Here is a 14,329-nt window from a genome sequence, read left to right on the forward strand (position 1 = left end):
CAGGACACACAGCAGCCGTCAGAGGGTCTGGGGGGAGGGTGCCATGGCTGGGGGGGGCAGCAGCCGGCTGGGGGCTCCAGGGCCAGGGAAGTCGGGGCTGCCACCAAAGCGCTGGCGGCGGGCGCGGGTGCTGGGCCGGTGAGTGGCGGCATGGGGAAATATTGTGACAGCACTAAGAGGCACTTGCTGCCGCTGGGGAAGCGGGACGAGCGCTGCAGGCGATAATTAACGTCTTGCCCGGCCCCGGCCCGGCAGGCACTGGTGACGCCCGGGACCGCCGGCGGGTGCAGCCCTGCACACACAGAGGCCCCGCACACGCGTGTGCGTACATGCACACATGTACACGCACGCGCGTGTGCGCACACATCCTCTGCACACACGTGCTCCACCACGCAGGCAGGGTCCTGCAGCCTGCACGCACATGCGTGGGTCTGCTACACGCGGGGAAGGGCGCAGGGCTGACACGTGTGTGCACACGCACACACAGCCCCTCTGCGGGGGTGGGGGGGGGGCGCACGTCCCCCCGTGTCCCCGGGCAGGCAGGACGGGGACCTCACCCGGTGAGGACGACCACGAAGTCCATCACGTTCCAGCCATTGCGCAGGTAGGAGCCTTTGTGGAAGGCGAAGCCCAGCGCGATGATCTTGATCCCCGCCTCAAAGCAAAAGATGCCGATGAAGTACGGCTCCGTGTCGTCCTGGGGACGGGGACAGGCGTGAGGCCGCCGGACGGGGGACACGGGGACACCCCCCCCACACATGCTTCCAGCCCGTGGGGCGAGGGGGCATCCGGGGCAGCTGCTTGCCCCATCTCCCCTCCACCCTCTCCAGGTGCTGTGAGGCGGAGGCGGCCGCTGCTCCCGGCATGGCCCAGATTCCCAGCAAGGAGGAAACTGGGACGCCGGCGGGTCCGGGGGGACCAGGAGCCATGGCCTTCGGATGCCGGGTGTGCTGGCTGTGCGCGGTGCAGGCTGGCAGCCAGCCCCGGTCCTGCCGCCCACGCCAGGGTGGTTGGGGACCCTCGCCGGAGCCCCCCACCGACCCCGCGCTCACCAGCCGCTCCGACATGGGGGTCTTGTCCTCGTCGGGGAGGTGCTGCTCCAGCGCCAGGACGATGCAGTTCGCGATGATGGTGGCTAAAATCATGTATTCAAAAGGAGTGCGGCCGAGTCAAGGAAAACCCGGCTGGGCTGAGCCCGCAGGGACCTGGGGTCCCCCCCAAACCAGGCTGGTTGGGGAAACCGAGGCAGGAGAGGGGCTGGTGGGATGCCCAAAGGGAAGGGGGGTTTGGGACCCCCCCGCGCCGGCGGCGGTTGGCGGCAGAGACGCGGGCCCGGCTGCCACCAGCGCCCACGTGCTCCGCGGCTCATTAATTTCCCCATCAAAGGCGCGACCCGGCGGCCCCGGCTCCTCGGCACGAAGCCTCTCGCCCGGCGGGAGCCGGCGGCGATCAAAGCGTCTCAGCGACAGCGGGACCCGGGGAGACCTACACGGCACCCGCCCGGCCCTGCTGGCTCCCAAGCAAGGATGCCGTCCTCGTGTGGTGCCGCTGCTGGGACCCATACACATTTTGGGGTCTGCGTTCGGTGAGCGCATCCCCTATCCCAGTCAGTGGTGCCGGGGTGCGGTGGCAGCAGGCGCGGGTGGGTGACAGCTGAGCACGGGCTGGGGCAGGCTGGGGGGGGTTCGAGACACCCTGTCCTGCAGCCCTGTGGCAAGTGCTGCACCACATTAAGTGGCCACCGAGTGGGACACCCCGTTTGTGCCACCAGACCCGCGCAGCTGGCGGGTGCTGCAGCCCCCAGGCGCACCGGCAGAGCTGCCCCATGGCCAGAGCCGAGGGCTCGGCTGAGGTCACGCCAGCGGCAACAACATTTGCAAAGATGGGACCGGATCCTGCTCCCCACCCTTCTGCAGCGCAGCCAAGGTGTGGGGGACGGCCGCTGGCCCTGCTGCCTGATGCGGCACAGCTATCCGGCATGGCTATCCAGCATGGCACAGCTATCCGGCCTGGCACAGCTATCTGGCACGGCACGGCTGTCCGGCAAGGCTATCCAGCATAGCACAGCTATCCAGCACAGCTATCTGGCATGGCACAGCTCTCCGGCACAACACGGCTATCTGGTACGGCTATCCAGCACGGCATGGCTATCCGGCATGGCTATGTAGCCTGGCACAACCATCCATCATGGCTATCCATCACAGCCCAGCTATCTGGCCCGGCACGGTTATCGGGCACAGCTATTCAGCACGGATATCTGGCCTGGCATGGTGATGTGGCACGGACATTTGGGACGGCTGTGTGGCCTGGCACAGCTATCTGGCATGGCAGGGCTACCCGGCACAGCTCGGCTGCCTGGCATGGCTATTCCGCTTAGGCATCCAGCGTGGCACAGCTATCCGGCACGGCTATCCGGCACAATACGGTTATCTGGCACAGTTATCGGACGCAGCGCAGCTATCTGGCATGGCACGGCTGTCCAGCACAGCACGGCTATCCGGTACAGCTATCCGGCACAGCTATCCGGCATGGCACAGTTATCCGGCACAGCTATCTGGCACGGCACAGTTATCCGGGGCAGCACAGCTCTCCGGCACGGCCATCCAGCACAGTACAGCGATGCAGCACAGCTATCTGGCACAGCGCGGCTATCCGGCACAGCGCGGCTATCCGGCACAGCACGGCTATCCGGCACGGCTATCTGGCACAGCACAGCTCTCCGGCCGTGGGGACCCGTGCCCAGGGCCAGCTCTGCCCCCCGAGCCAGGGCACAGCCTCCCCGGGGCAGCCCTGCAAGGGTCGGGCAGTGCCCATCGGCCCCCTGTGCCATGCCAGCCGTGAGCGGGGCAGTGCCACCGCCCGCCGCGGGGAGCTGGAGTGCGGGTGCCCAGCGGGACGGGCTTTGGGTGCCGTGGGAGCGTCCCCCCCGGCCAAACGGAGCCCGCCGCCTCCTCCCACCCGGGCCGTCGTGACGGCGGGGGAGGCTCCGCACGCCCGCAGGACGGGGCCCACAGGGGCTTGGGGTGGGCGGCGCGATGCATCACCCTCCCCGGCCCCCGCTGCGCCCGCCGGCGAGGCTGCCCTCGCCCCCGGCACCCCAGCACCCTGACCCCCCCCCCCCCCCCGCCAGCCCCGCTCCCGCCTCGCCGCCGGCTCCGGCCACCCGGCTGGACGTCAGCGCCGGCCACCGACCCGCTGCGACAGCAGCAGCCTTCACCCGCCGCTCCTCCGCCCTCGCCCCCCCCCCTCCGCCACCACGAAGCCCCTTCCCCGCCACCCGGAGCGGTGACCCGGTTCGCACGCGGCAGCGGGGACGCCCTGCTCGGTGCCAACGGCAGGGCCTGGCACGGTGGGTCTCGGTGTGCCAGGTCCTGCCCCCGGGATGCTACAGCCACCACCACGGTGCTGCCGGCGGTGCCCGTCCTGCTGCGGCACGGCACGGCACGGCACGGCACGGCACGGCACGGCGCGGCCACGCACCGGCAGATTTGCTTCCACGCGGCAAACCGCTCCCCCCCCCCCGCTTCCCGGCAGCACCGTCCCCGCACCGGCAGCACCGTCCCCGCACCGGGGCCGACATTTCGGCGCTGCGCCGGACGCATCCCCCCCCGCCGCCCATCGCCACAGCACCGCGGCTGCGGCGCACATGCCCAGTGGGGCACCGGCAGCACCCGCTGCCCGAATCCTCCCCGGTTTCGGGGGGGGGGGGGGTCCCCAAAAAGCTCAGGGGAGACGCGCAGCCAGTGGACCTGGCGGCGAGCCCTCGGCAGCACCCCGAAACCGCGTGGTGCCCCCCCCCCCAGCCCGCACAGGGCCCTCACGGCCGCGAGGAGTGGTGACTGTGGTCCTTTTTGGGTGACAGTGGCTCTTTTGGGGCCACTGCTGCCGGCTGAGGGTTTTGGGGTGCAGGAGGGGGGGAACGGGCCAGGAGGTAGCCAAGGGCAGTGGGGCCGGAGCTGCAGCCCCGCAACGATGCCCCAAAACAGCCCCGTGCCCCCAAACGCCCCAGTGGATTGGCCCTGGGGGGGGGGACAGATGCCTGGGGACACCCCAAGTCTGGGGGAACCCCGGGGTGATGGAGAGGGGCTCTGCTGGCACCGGGGGGGGACGGTGGGGCTGAGCCCAGCGCCGAGGGGTGCAGGGAAATGGGGATGCCAGGTCAGGCCCACCCCCCCGCAATGAGGGCACTGGGAGACACTGGTGCAATGGGGTCACCCTACCCCCAGCCCCCCAGGATAAGCTGGACCCCCCAAACCCACTGGGCAGGGACTGGCACGGGGGCACGGCCACAGGGACGATGGAGAGGGGCCGGGTGCAGGAGAGGGGTCCGGGGACAGGGCATGGGGCAGGGGACCCCACCATGGGGCTGGGGACAGAGGACAGGGATGCAGCGTGGGGTCAGGGAGCTGGTGCAGGACATGGGGACGAGGACCCTAATGCAGGTTGGGGGAATGGGGACATGGTGTGGGGACGGGGACCCCAATGCGGGTCAGGGGGATGAGGACGTGGCGTGGGGACAGGAACCCCAATGGGGGTCAGGGGAATGGGGACCTCAATGCATGTCAGGGGAATGGGGACATGGCGTGGGGATGGGGACCACGATGCGGGTCAGGGGGATGGGGATGTGGTGTGGGGAACTGGGGACCCCAATGTGGGTCAGGGGAATGGAGACGTGGTGTGGGGATGGGGACCCCAATGCGGGTCAGGGGAATGGGGACGTGGCATGGGGATGGGGACCTAATGCAAGGTAGGGAGATGGGGACCCCAATATGGGGATGAGGAGCTGGTGCAGGATGAGGATGTGGGGAGCTGATGCAGGACGTGGGATGGGGACCCCAATGCAGGTCAGGGGGATGGGGACACGGGACGGAGAGGTGGCGCAGGGCAGGGAAGCGGGGTCCCCAGCACGGGGACAGGGAGCTGGCGCAGGGCAGGGAAGCGGGGTCCCCAGCACGGGGACCAGGAGCAGGTGCAGGACACGGGGATGGGGACGGGGACGTGGCGTGGGGACGGGGAGTCGGGCGCAGGGCAGGGGGATGGGGGACCCAATGCAGGGCAGGGGGATGGGGACGTGGGACAGAGAGCCGGGGGCCCGGTGAGCGGGTGGCATGCCGCGGCCCCCCCCCCCCCCCCCCCCCCCCCCCCAAAGGATATGGCCATTCGGTGATCTTTTTGGCGTATTTCCTCACCACGTTGTCCTCGCTGAAGAGGAAGAGGGAGCGGTTGACCGTCAGGCAGTTCTGCCGGACGGGGATGGGGTTGTAGAGAGCCATGGTGCGGGCTCGCTGGGCCATCGACTGCTTGTACATCCTCTGCGCCCCGGGGGGGCCGCCCTGCCGCGGACCCCCCGCTCCCCGGCCCCCCGCCGCGGCCCCGGGGCCTCCGGTCCCGCCGCCTCCTGCCCCGTAACGGGCCGGCACCTCGTCTCCGAAGCGAGCCATCCTGCCGAGAGCCGCGGGCCGGGGCTTACGCTGCTGAGGCCGGCGCCGGCGAGGAGCTCATCACATCCCATGGGCCGCCGCCGCGGCGGGGAAGAGGGGTGGGGGGGGGCCGGGGTCCGTCCCGGCCGGGCCGGGGGTGGAGGTGGCGGGTGGGATCGCTCAAGCGGCGGGGCCGGCGGGAGCGGGGACCGGCCCGGGCATCCTTCCTCTGAGCCCCCGCGGCGGGGGCCGGCGGGTGCTGCCCCCCCGCAATCCGGCAGCGGGGGGGGGGGGGGGGGGCGGCACCCCCGGTGGGGCGGGGGGGGCCCGCCGCTGCGGCTCCCGGTACGGGGTGGGGGGGGGTGCCGAGGTGCCCCGATGCAGCAGCGGGGCGGGAAGGGGGGGGGGGGACGGCGGCAGCTCCCCCAGCGCGGCGGCCCCGGCTGCGCCAATGGGGGGGGGGGGGGGGGCGAAAAAAAAAAAAAAAAAAAAACGCGCCCGGTCAGCGCGTCCCGCCGCCCCCGGCAGCCGCCGCCGAGGCAGCCCGGAGCATCGGCGGGAGGGGCCGAAAATTGCCCCCCCCCCCAAAAAAAAGCCCCCAGCGCCCAAAAGAAAAGCGGTAAAAAGCGACGGCGGCGGCGGCGGTGGGGGGCGGCGCTGCGGGGGGGGTGTCCTCGTCCCACCCCCCCCCCCCCCCCCCGGCTTCGGAGCTCGGTGGGGCCGGGCGGGGGTCGCCGTCAGCCCCCCGGCAGCAGCGGGGCGGCGGGGCCCATCGGCCCGGGCTGCGGCAGAGCCTCCGCGCTCCTCCTCCTCCTCCTCCTCCTCCTCCTCCTCCTCCTGCTCCCCCCCCCCGCCTGCCCGCGGGGCTCTTCCTCCCCCCGCCTCCTCCTCCTCCTCCTCCGCTGCCGCCGCCGCCCGGGTTAGGGCTAAAACGAGCGCGGGGATGGGGGGGGGGGGCACGGCGCCGGGGGGGGTGGTGCTGGGGGTGCAGCACCCCGGGAGAGCGTGTCCGGCACCCACCGGGCACCCGGCACCGGCAGGACGGTGTGTGCGGGTGGGCAAAACCACGAGCAAGGCGGTGTGCACGGGTGTGCAAGGCCAGGGGCGAGGGTCTGCAGGACCACGGACACGGGTGTGCACGGACACGGGCCAGGGTGGGCAAAGCCAGGGGCGAGGGTCTGCAGGACCACGGACAAGGGCGTGCAAAACCAGGGGCAGGACGGCGTGCGTGGGTGTGCAAAGCCAGGGGCGAGGGTCTGCAGGACCACGGGCAAGGGTGTGCACGGCCACATGCAAGGGCGTCCACAACCACGGGTGGGATGGCGTGCACGGGTGTGCAAAGCCACGAGCAGGATGGCGTGTGTGAGCGGGCAAAACCAGGGGCAGGACGGTGTGCACAGCCACAGGCAAGGGTCTGCAGGACCACGTGCAAGGGCGTGCACAACCACGGGAGGGATGGCATGCACGGGCGTGCACGACCTTGCGTTAAGAGCGTGCAGGACCACAGGCAGGATGGCGTGCGCAGGCATGCACAAGCAGGACGGCGTGTACGGGCGTGCACGACCACGGGACCGACACACACAGCTGCGTGCAGGACAGCGTGTGAGGGCGTGCAGGGCAGCGGGGAGGAACAGCGTGCACGGGCGTGCATGGCCACAGGACCAACACATGCCACAGGACAGCGTGCGAGGGCGTGCGCAACCACGTGCAAGGCTGTGCACAACTGTGGGGACAGGAGCACGCCCAGCGTGCGAGGCTACGCACGCCCATGGGGCCAAATGCGCACAATTGCGTGCAAGACCCCGTGTCCGACCGCGTGCGAGTCTGTGCACACCTGCACGGCCTCGTGGCCGACACGCGTGACCACAGGCGCGACCCTCGCACGGCGACGCACGTGGCCGCGTGCGCGAGGACGGGCGGCTGCCGGCGAGGGTGGTGGCGGGTCCGTGGTGCCCTCACCCACCCCGGCCCCCCCCCCGGACCCTCCCGTCCCCAAACCCCCATCCCTGTCCCCGCAGTCGGCTCCTCTCCACAGACCCGGCATTAATTCATTAACTGGGGCTTTAATTACGCAGCCGCCCTGGTTAAGGAAGCCTGACCCGGCTGCTGGCGCGTGCCTCAGTTTCCCCACGGGGAGACCCCCGGGGTCCCCCCAACCCCATCCCGGGGGTGTGCGGGGGCACGCCGCGGCCGGACTCTGCCGGGGCTGGGGGGCCCCAGGGAAGGGGGGAAGGATGCGGGGGGGCAGCGCCCGCACCGTGGGGTCCCCCCGAGCCGCGGCCGCCGCCCACCCCGGCGCAGCGGGAAGTAGGTCGCCCGGTGCCCCCCAGCCCCGCGCCTGACGTCAGGGCCCTTTGTCCGGGCAGCGCTTTTGTCCCGGCACCGCGGCCCTGCCACGCGCCCGGCTCGGTGCCGCCGGCTCGGGGCGAGGGGGGCGGCTGCGGGGGGAGCGGGACCGCGGCCCCCCACCTTCCCACCCTCCTGCACCCCGACTCTGGGGGGGGATGCTCAGGGCCGCGTCTCCATCGCCCCTGGCATGGGGCCGGGGAGAGGCGGGACAGAGCCCCCCCCCACCGCAGCCCCCCCCCCCCCCCCCCCCCAGCACGGGGCAGCTTTGCCATTTCAGCCCCTTTTCCCCCCAAAAAGTGTCGCCCCGTGTCCCCACCCACAGGCGATGCCAGAGGGCATGCGGGGAAGGGTGACAGTGCCAGGCTGGAACGGGGCCACCGTCCCCATGCCCACCCGTGTCCCCCCCGCCACCAGCGACCCGGGGGAACCCCCCGCAGCCCCCCGCACCCCCCGGCTGGGCCACGGGCCGGCCTGTGCCTGCGGTGCCGGGTTGCAGCAGCCCTTGGCGGCAGCGCTGGCTCCGGCCGAGCCACAGATGCAGCGAGGAACCGGAGCCAGGATGGGGGGGGGAGCTGGCAGGGTTGGGGGGGGGACCAGGGCTCCAGCTCTGCTCCCCGTCCCCGCTGTCCCCGGCCGCGGGGACGTCACCCCAGGCACCGAGTGGGCACCGGGGGATGCACCGAGCGTGGCCGGGTCTCAGCCCTCTTCGAGCGGGGAGCACTGCTGGCCCCACGGCCACGGCGCTGCCGCCACGGCCCTTCCCCAGCCCCACAGCCAGGATGTGCCCCCCCCGGGGACCGTCCCCACCGGGAAGGGGGGAGGACCCTAAGTGTCACCTCCGAGCAACGTGGACCCCAAAAACACCCGGTGAGGGTGGACCGGGAGGACCCTCTGCCTTCCACACGGCTTCCAGCATTGCCCGGCACACGCGTGCGCGTGGCCTCACATGCGTGTGCGAGGCCCCACACGCATGTGCACGCCCTGGGATGCGTGTGCGAGGCCTGACGACCGTACCGGCCTGGCACGTGTGCGTGCCGCGGGCAGGCGCGTGCCGGCGGGGTGGAGTGGGGGGGGGGGTTAACTTGGGCAGCGCTGCCAGACTCCGGGCTCAGCACTTTCCCGCTTTCCCTGGCCGTACGCCGGAGCCGGGGGCCAACACCGGAGCGGGTGCCAACGCCACCCGTGTGCCCGGCTATGGGGACCCTGGCCCGGCTCCCCGCTGTCCCGGAGGGTCCCGGACCCCCGTGGCCAGCCCCGGCTCCTTGCCACAGGATGCGGCCCCAGGCCCTGGCCTCGTGCCCCCACGTGCCCGGCGCAGATGGGCATCCCGCGGTGCCGGCAGCCGGTGCGGGCACTACCAGGCACCACGGCCCCTTGGCCCCGCGCTGGATCCAGCCCCGCTGCCAGCGCGGCCAGAGAGGGTTTCTCCAAGGCCAGGGGGGGCTGGAGGCAGCTGGAGGAGGGAAAGGCTGGCACAGGGGGCACGGGGGAGGACGGATCTGGCCCCGGAGCGGCCGCGCAGCAGAGCTGGGATGCCCCGGCCATGCCAACCCGGTCACCCCGCTGCGGTTGCATCCTGCACCGCCTCCAAGTTCAGCACCTCCAGCTCCGCAGCCCTGGCTCGTTTCCCCCCAGTAGAAACCCAGTGCTGGTGCTTTGTCCTCGGTGGCCGGATCCTGCGGCCGCGCGTGTGTGTCCCCCCACACCGGGGTTGGGGAAGCCGGGGGCTGCCGCCGCTCTCACTCCCATCCCTGCAGCGAGCCAGGGCTGTGCTGGGCGTCGGAGATTTGCAAAGCTCAGCACGTTCCTGCCGCTTTCGGGGGCAGCAGGAACGAAGGGTCCTGGATCGGCCCCGGGCACCGGGATCCGGCTGCGGGGCAAAGCTCAGGGCGGCCACCCACTGTACCGCATGGCTTCTGTCCGGCCCTGGGGGGCCGCTGGAGCTGCCAGGAGCCCACCCGGCCAGAAAATTCATTTTTGGGACACGAGGGGCTTCACCGGGCCAGGCCAGGGACACTGTGAGGTCCTGCCGGGGCTGGGGTGCAGTGCGGGAGCCCCCAGCTCCGTCCGTCTGTCCGTCTGCCCGCCGGGGCACAGCGGGCACGGCGGGTGCACGGCGCTCATTAGCGTTTCCCTGTGATGAAGCAGCTGCCGCCCGCTGTGGCCAGGAGCTCAGCGCTGCCGTGATCAGAGGCCACCGGGGCCGAGCTGGCGCCCGCTGGGGCACGCTGATGGTGGAAGCGGGCGTGTGGGGACGGTGACACCGCCGTCCCCATGGAGACCCGGGGACCCTCGTTGTGGCTTTGGGGACGGTGACACCGCCGTCCCCGTGGGGACCTGGGGACCCTTGTTGTTGGCGATGGGGATGGGGACCTGGCTGTCCCCATGGGGACCCGGGGACCCTCGTCATGGCTTTGGGGATGGGGACCCACACCCTGGGGACAGGGACACCTCCATCCCAGCCTTCTCCTGCCCAAAGGCAGGGGGACTCGGGGGTGTCCCTACATGCCCCTCTCCCCCCAGGACCCCCTTTCTAATGTCCCCAAGAGCCACCGACTTGGCAGACATGAGCTCGCTGCCCGGGGAGGGAGGGACCCAGGGTCTGTTAAAGGGGCTTGAAGGGAATTAATGGCTTTAATTAAACTAGGCAGCACCCAGGGTGGGGCTGGGAATGGGGGGGCCCAGGACCCGAAACCCCCAGGGAGGGACGGGCTGGGGGGTGCCACTGCCTGAGCCCCCCGGGAAGGGGGGGGAGACACAGACCCACAGTTACCTGGGTGGGACCTCGGTGGGGGCCGCGTGTCCTGGCAATGTCACCGGGACGCGGTGTCACCAGGACGGGGGGTCACCCCGCTCCGACCGTCCCCCGAGGCGGGGGGGGGGGGGGGCTGGGGGGCCCGGCCCAGCCCCCTCCCACCCATTTTGGGGGGGAAAGGGGGCAGCTGCCATCCCCCTAAACAGGCAAAACCCGGTCAGCAGAGCCGCGACCCCCTCAGTAGGGCTGTGACCCCCGTTAGTGCGGGCGACACCTCGTTAGCGCCGAGGGGCAGCTCGAGCCACGGGTCCGGGGGGGGGGTGTCAGCCGGGGGTCTGGGCTGTCTCCCCCCGTTCCCGTTTTACCCGTTATTGGGGGGTTTTGGCGCGGGGCGAATGCGTGCTGGGGGGGGGTGTGGTGGTGTACACACGCGTGTGCGTGGCGCTTCCCTCGGCGGCTCTGGTTGCCACGGGCATCCATGGGGCTGGTTGCCACGGGCCCTGGTTGCCAGGGCAGCCGCGGGTCGTGGTTGCCACACGGGCAGTCGGTGGTCCAGGTTGCCGCGGGCCCCGGTTGCCACGGGCGGCCGTGGGTGCCGTTGCCATGGGCCCCGGTTGCCATGGGCACCGGTTGCTATGGGCGGCCGTGGGTGCCGTTGCCATGGGCCCCGGTTGCTATGGGCGGCCGCAGATGACGGCGCTGCGGCGGCGCAAGCGCGGGGGCGGGGGTACGGCACGTGGCGCGCACTGCGCAGGCGCGGGGCTGCGGGAAGGGCGGGGGCGTCCGGGAGGCCACGCCCCCTTCCGGCGACCTAGATCATCGCCGGGTGACGCAGCGGAAGAGGCGGGGCCTGAGGAGCGGAGCAGGAAGAGGTCGGTGGGGATGCGGGGGGGGGGGGGCCAGGGCCGGTGTCCCGTACTGGGAGGGGTGTCCGTCTCCCAGTACGTACTGGTGACCGGTGACTCTGTACTGGGAGGGGTGTCCGTGTCCCAGTACGTACTGGTGACCAGCGACCCCATATTGGGAGGGGTGTCCGTGTCCCGGTACGTACTGGAGACCCTGTACTGGGAGGGGTGTCTGTGTCCCAGTATGTACTGGAGACCAGTGACCCCGTATTGGGAGGGGTGTCCATGTCCTGGTATGTACTGGAGACCCTGTACTGGGAGGGGTGTCCCTGTCCTGGTATGTACTGGTGACCCCGTACTGGGAGGGGTGTCTGTGTCCTGGTATGTACTGGTGATCCCGTACTGGGAGGGGTGTCCCTGTCCCCATACGTACTGGTGACCCCATACTGGGAGGGGTATCCGTGTCCCAGTATGTACTGGTGACCAGCGACCCCGTACTGGGAGGGGTGTCTGTGTCCCGGTATGTACTGGTGACCCCGTACTGGGAGGGGTATCTGTGTCCCGGTATGTACTGGTGACCAGTGACCCCATACTGGGCGGGTGTCTGCATCCCAGTACAGACTGGGAGCCTCCCGGCCAGCCCCCCAACCCCGTGACGACGATTCCTCGTCCCCCCCCAGGTCCCGCCTGTGCCGGTCCTGCAGCACTAGAGACCCTCCGCCATGGTGAGTGGGGCCGGACGCTGCCGTGGCCACCGTGGCCGCGCCGGGGCCACCGCGGTCACACCGGGGCCACCGTGGCCGCGCCGGGGTCCCCGTCCGGCTCTAACACCCCCCGTCCCCCCCCCTTCAACCAGGGCGAGCGCAAAGGCACGAACAAGTACTACCCCCCCGACTTCGACCCGGCCAAGGTGAGGAGCTCGGCGGGGCTGGGGACGAGGACGCCCAGCTCCGGGTTTGGGGAGGGGGGGGGTTTGGGGGGGGGGTGGGCTTGCTGACCCCCCCTCTGCTTCCCTCCCGGCAGCATGGCTCCCTCAACAAGTACCACCACAGCCACCCGCTGCGGGAGAGGGCCCGCAAGCTGTCCCAGGGCATCCTCGTCATCAGGTGAGGGGACGTGCGGGGCTGGGGAGACCCCGAACCCTCCCTTCCCCTGCGGTGGGGGGGGGGGGGGCTCGTGCCGCGTCCCCCGCGGCTGCGGTGACGGCCCCGCGCCGTGTGTCCCCCTCCCCAGGTTCGAGATGCCCTACAACATCTGGTGCGACGGCTGCAAGAACCACATCGGGATGGGTGAGTTCTCCCGCCGGAATCGACCTCCTCTGAGCTCCTTCCCCCTGCTCCGGCATCGCCGGGGCTCCGCGGTCCCCGAATCCGCGTGTTCTGGATGCGGTGGGGGTTCTGATCCCCCCCCCCAACCCCATTCTCCCTCGCAGGCGTCCGGTACAACGCGGAGAAGAAGAAGGTCGGCACTTACTACACGACGCCCATCTACAGGTGGGTGCGACGGCCGCGTCCCCATCCTTCCCCCCCTGCCGGGGGCAGTCCTGGGGCGCAGGGACCCCCACCCTGACCCCGTCCCCCTCCCCAGGTTTCGGATGAAGTGCCACCTCTGCGTCAACTACATCGAGATGCAGACGGACCCGGCGGGCTGTGACTACGTCATCGTCAGCGGGGCCCGGCGCAAGGAGGAGCGCTGGGACATGAAGGATAACGAACAAGTCCTGCCCACCGGTGAGTCCCGGTTCCGCTGGCGAGTCCCGACCCCGAGAGGGACAACCGCCGAATCCCCTCGCTGTCCCCTGTCCCAGAGCGGGAGGAGAAGGAGAAGCTGGAGACGGATGCCATGTTCCGGCTGGAACATGGCGTGGCCGACCGGGCGACGCTACAGCGAGCCATCCCCACGCTGGCCAGTCTGCAGGAGGCCCAAAGCGCCTGGAAGGACGACTTCGCCCTCAACAGCCGGCTCCGGAGGCACTTTAGGGTGAGCCCGGGGAGGGGCTGGGGGGGGGCTCCGCAGCCCCCTCCCCTACCCGGCCGGGGCGGTTGACGGACCCCTCGTCCCCCTCCCCACCAAGGAGGAGAAGAAGACGCTGCGGGAGGAGGAGGAGGAGGCGGCGGCGCTGCAGGCGAAGGCCGGCCTGAGCATCCCTCTGGTGCGGGAGGCGGAGGAGGACCGGCGCCTGGCCGCGCTGCTCAAGTACCACAGCCCCGACTGTGCGTGGGGGGGCCGGGGCGGGCGGGGGGGCAGCAGGGGCCTCTGGCCCCCCACCCCTTGTGACCCCCAGCCTGTCCCCGTCCCCCTCCGCAGCCTACGAGGAGAAGCAGAGGATGAAGCGGACGGAGATCTCCAGCCGCTCCTGGTTCTCCCCGGCCACCAGCGGCAGAGGCGGCGAGGCACTGCGGAAGCTGGGCCTGGGGGGGCGAGCGCTGCGGGGCCGAGGGGGCCCCCCCGCTACCCTCACCGGCCTGGGCATCGTCCGGCGTCGCTCCGGAGAGGGGCCTGAGGGGCCGGCGGAGCCCGGGGGGCTGGAACGGGGCGAGACGACCCCCTGCAGCCCCCCCGCACCCGCCAGCAAGCTGCAGGGGGGGGGCCGAGGCCGGGACAGCCCCCCCTGCCACCCCCCCGGCTGCCCCGTCCACCTCCCTCGTCGCCGACTATTCCGACTCCAGCTCCGAGGCGGAGACTGCCTGAGTGGCGTTCTGGGGCTGGACCACCCCCCCCCCCCCCACCTCCCGGCTGGTCCCGGGGGGCACCTGGGCCCCCTCCCCACCCCCACACTCCCCCCCTCCCCCTGTAATTTATATGCCCCCCCCTCGCCCCGACATTAAAAGCTGTTGGCAGCACGGGCGCAGTCGTGTCCCTCCGCTCCTTCGTGCGGCCGCGGCGTGAGTTACCTCCCCCGGCACGGCATGGGACCCCCGTGGGGACAGGGCTCCGGGGTGGGGGCACCTGGGGGGGGG

At 71.4% G+C, this 14,329-nt stretch overlaps 2 protein-coding genes across 2 annotated transcripts in view; one reads left to right on the forward strand and one right to left on the reverse strand.

Moving 5' to 3' along the window:
* CACNA1A (calcium voltage-gated channel subunit alpha1 A) overlaps nt 1–6,190 on the reverse strand; it is a 32,240-nt gene extending 26,050 nt beyond the window's left edge. The window contains 3 exon segments of the mRNA XM_030006378.2: nt 558–697; nt 1,053–1,158; nt 5,155–6,190. Of these exon segments, the coding sequence (XP_029862238.1) occupies nt 558–697; nt 1,053–1,158; nt 5,155–5,441 (533 nt within the window). The 5' untranslated portion in view covers nt 5,442–6,190.
* Nucleotides 6,191–11,416: 5,226 nt separating this feature from the next.
* YJU2B (YJU2 splicing factor homolog B) lies at nt 11,417–14,309 on the forward strand. The gene is made up of 10 exons (XM_041121814.1): nt 11,417–11,465; nt 12,050–12,094; nt 12,226–12,279; nt 12,393–12,475; nt 12,603–12,658; nt 12,802–12,862; nt 12,957–13,099; nt 13,177–13,349; nt 13,444–13,582; nt 13,677–14,309. Exons 2-10 carry the CDS (start codon nt 12,092–12,094, stop codon nt 14,195–14,197), a joined length of 1,233 nt encoding a protein of 410 aa, XP_040977748.1. The 5' UTR covers nt 11,417–11,465; nt 12,050–12,091; the 3' UTR covers nt 14,198–14,309.
* Nucleotides 14,310–14,329: the final 20 nt, after the last annotated feature.

The sequence above is a fragment of the Aquila chrysaetos genome, unplaced genomic scaffold (assembly GCF_900496995.4).
Source record: "Aquila chrysaetos chrysaetos unplaced genomic scaffold, bAquChr1.4, whole genome shotgun sequence".
Taxonomy (NCBI): domain Eukaryota; kingdom Metazoa; phylum Chordata; class Aves; order Accipitriformes; family Accipitridae; genus Aquila; species Aquila chrysaetos.

Coding starts and splice junctions, on each gene's coding strand:
- YJU2B (XM_041121814.1), top strand. Junction 13,100..13,176: donor CGAACAAGTCCTGCCCACCG/GTGAGTCCCGGT, acceptor CCCCTGTCCCAG/AGCGGGAGGAGAAGGAGAAG. Junction 13,583..13,676: donor CAAGTACCACAGCCCCGACT/GTGCGTGGGGGG, acceptor CCCCCTCCGCAG/CCTACGAGGAGAAGCAGAGG.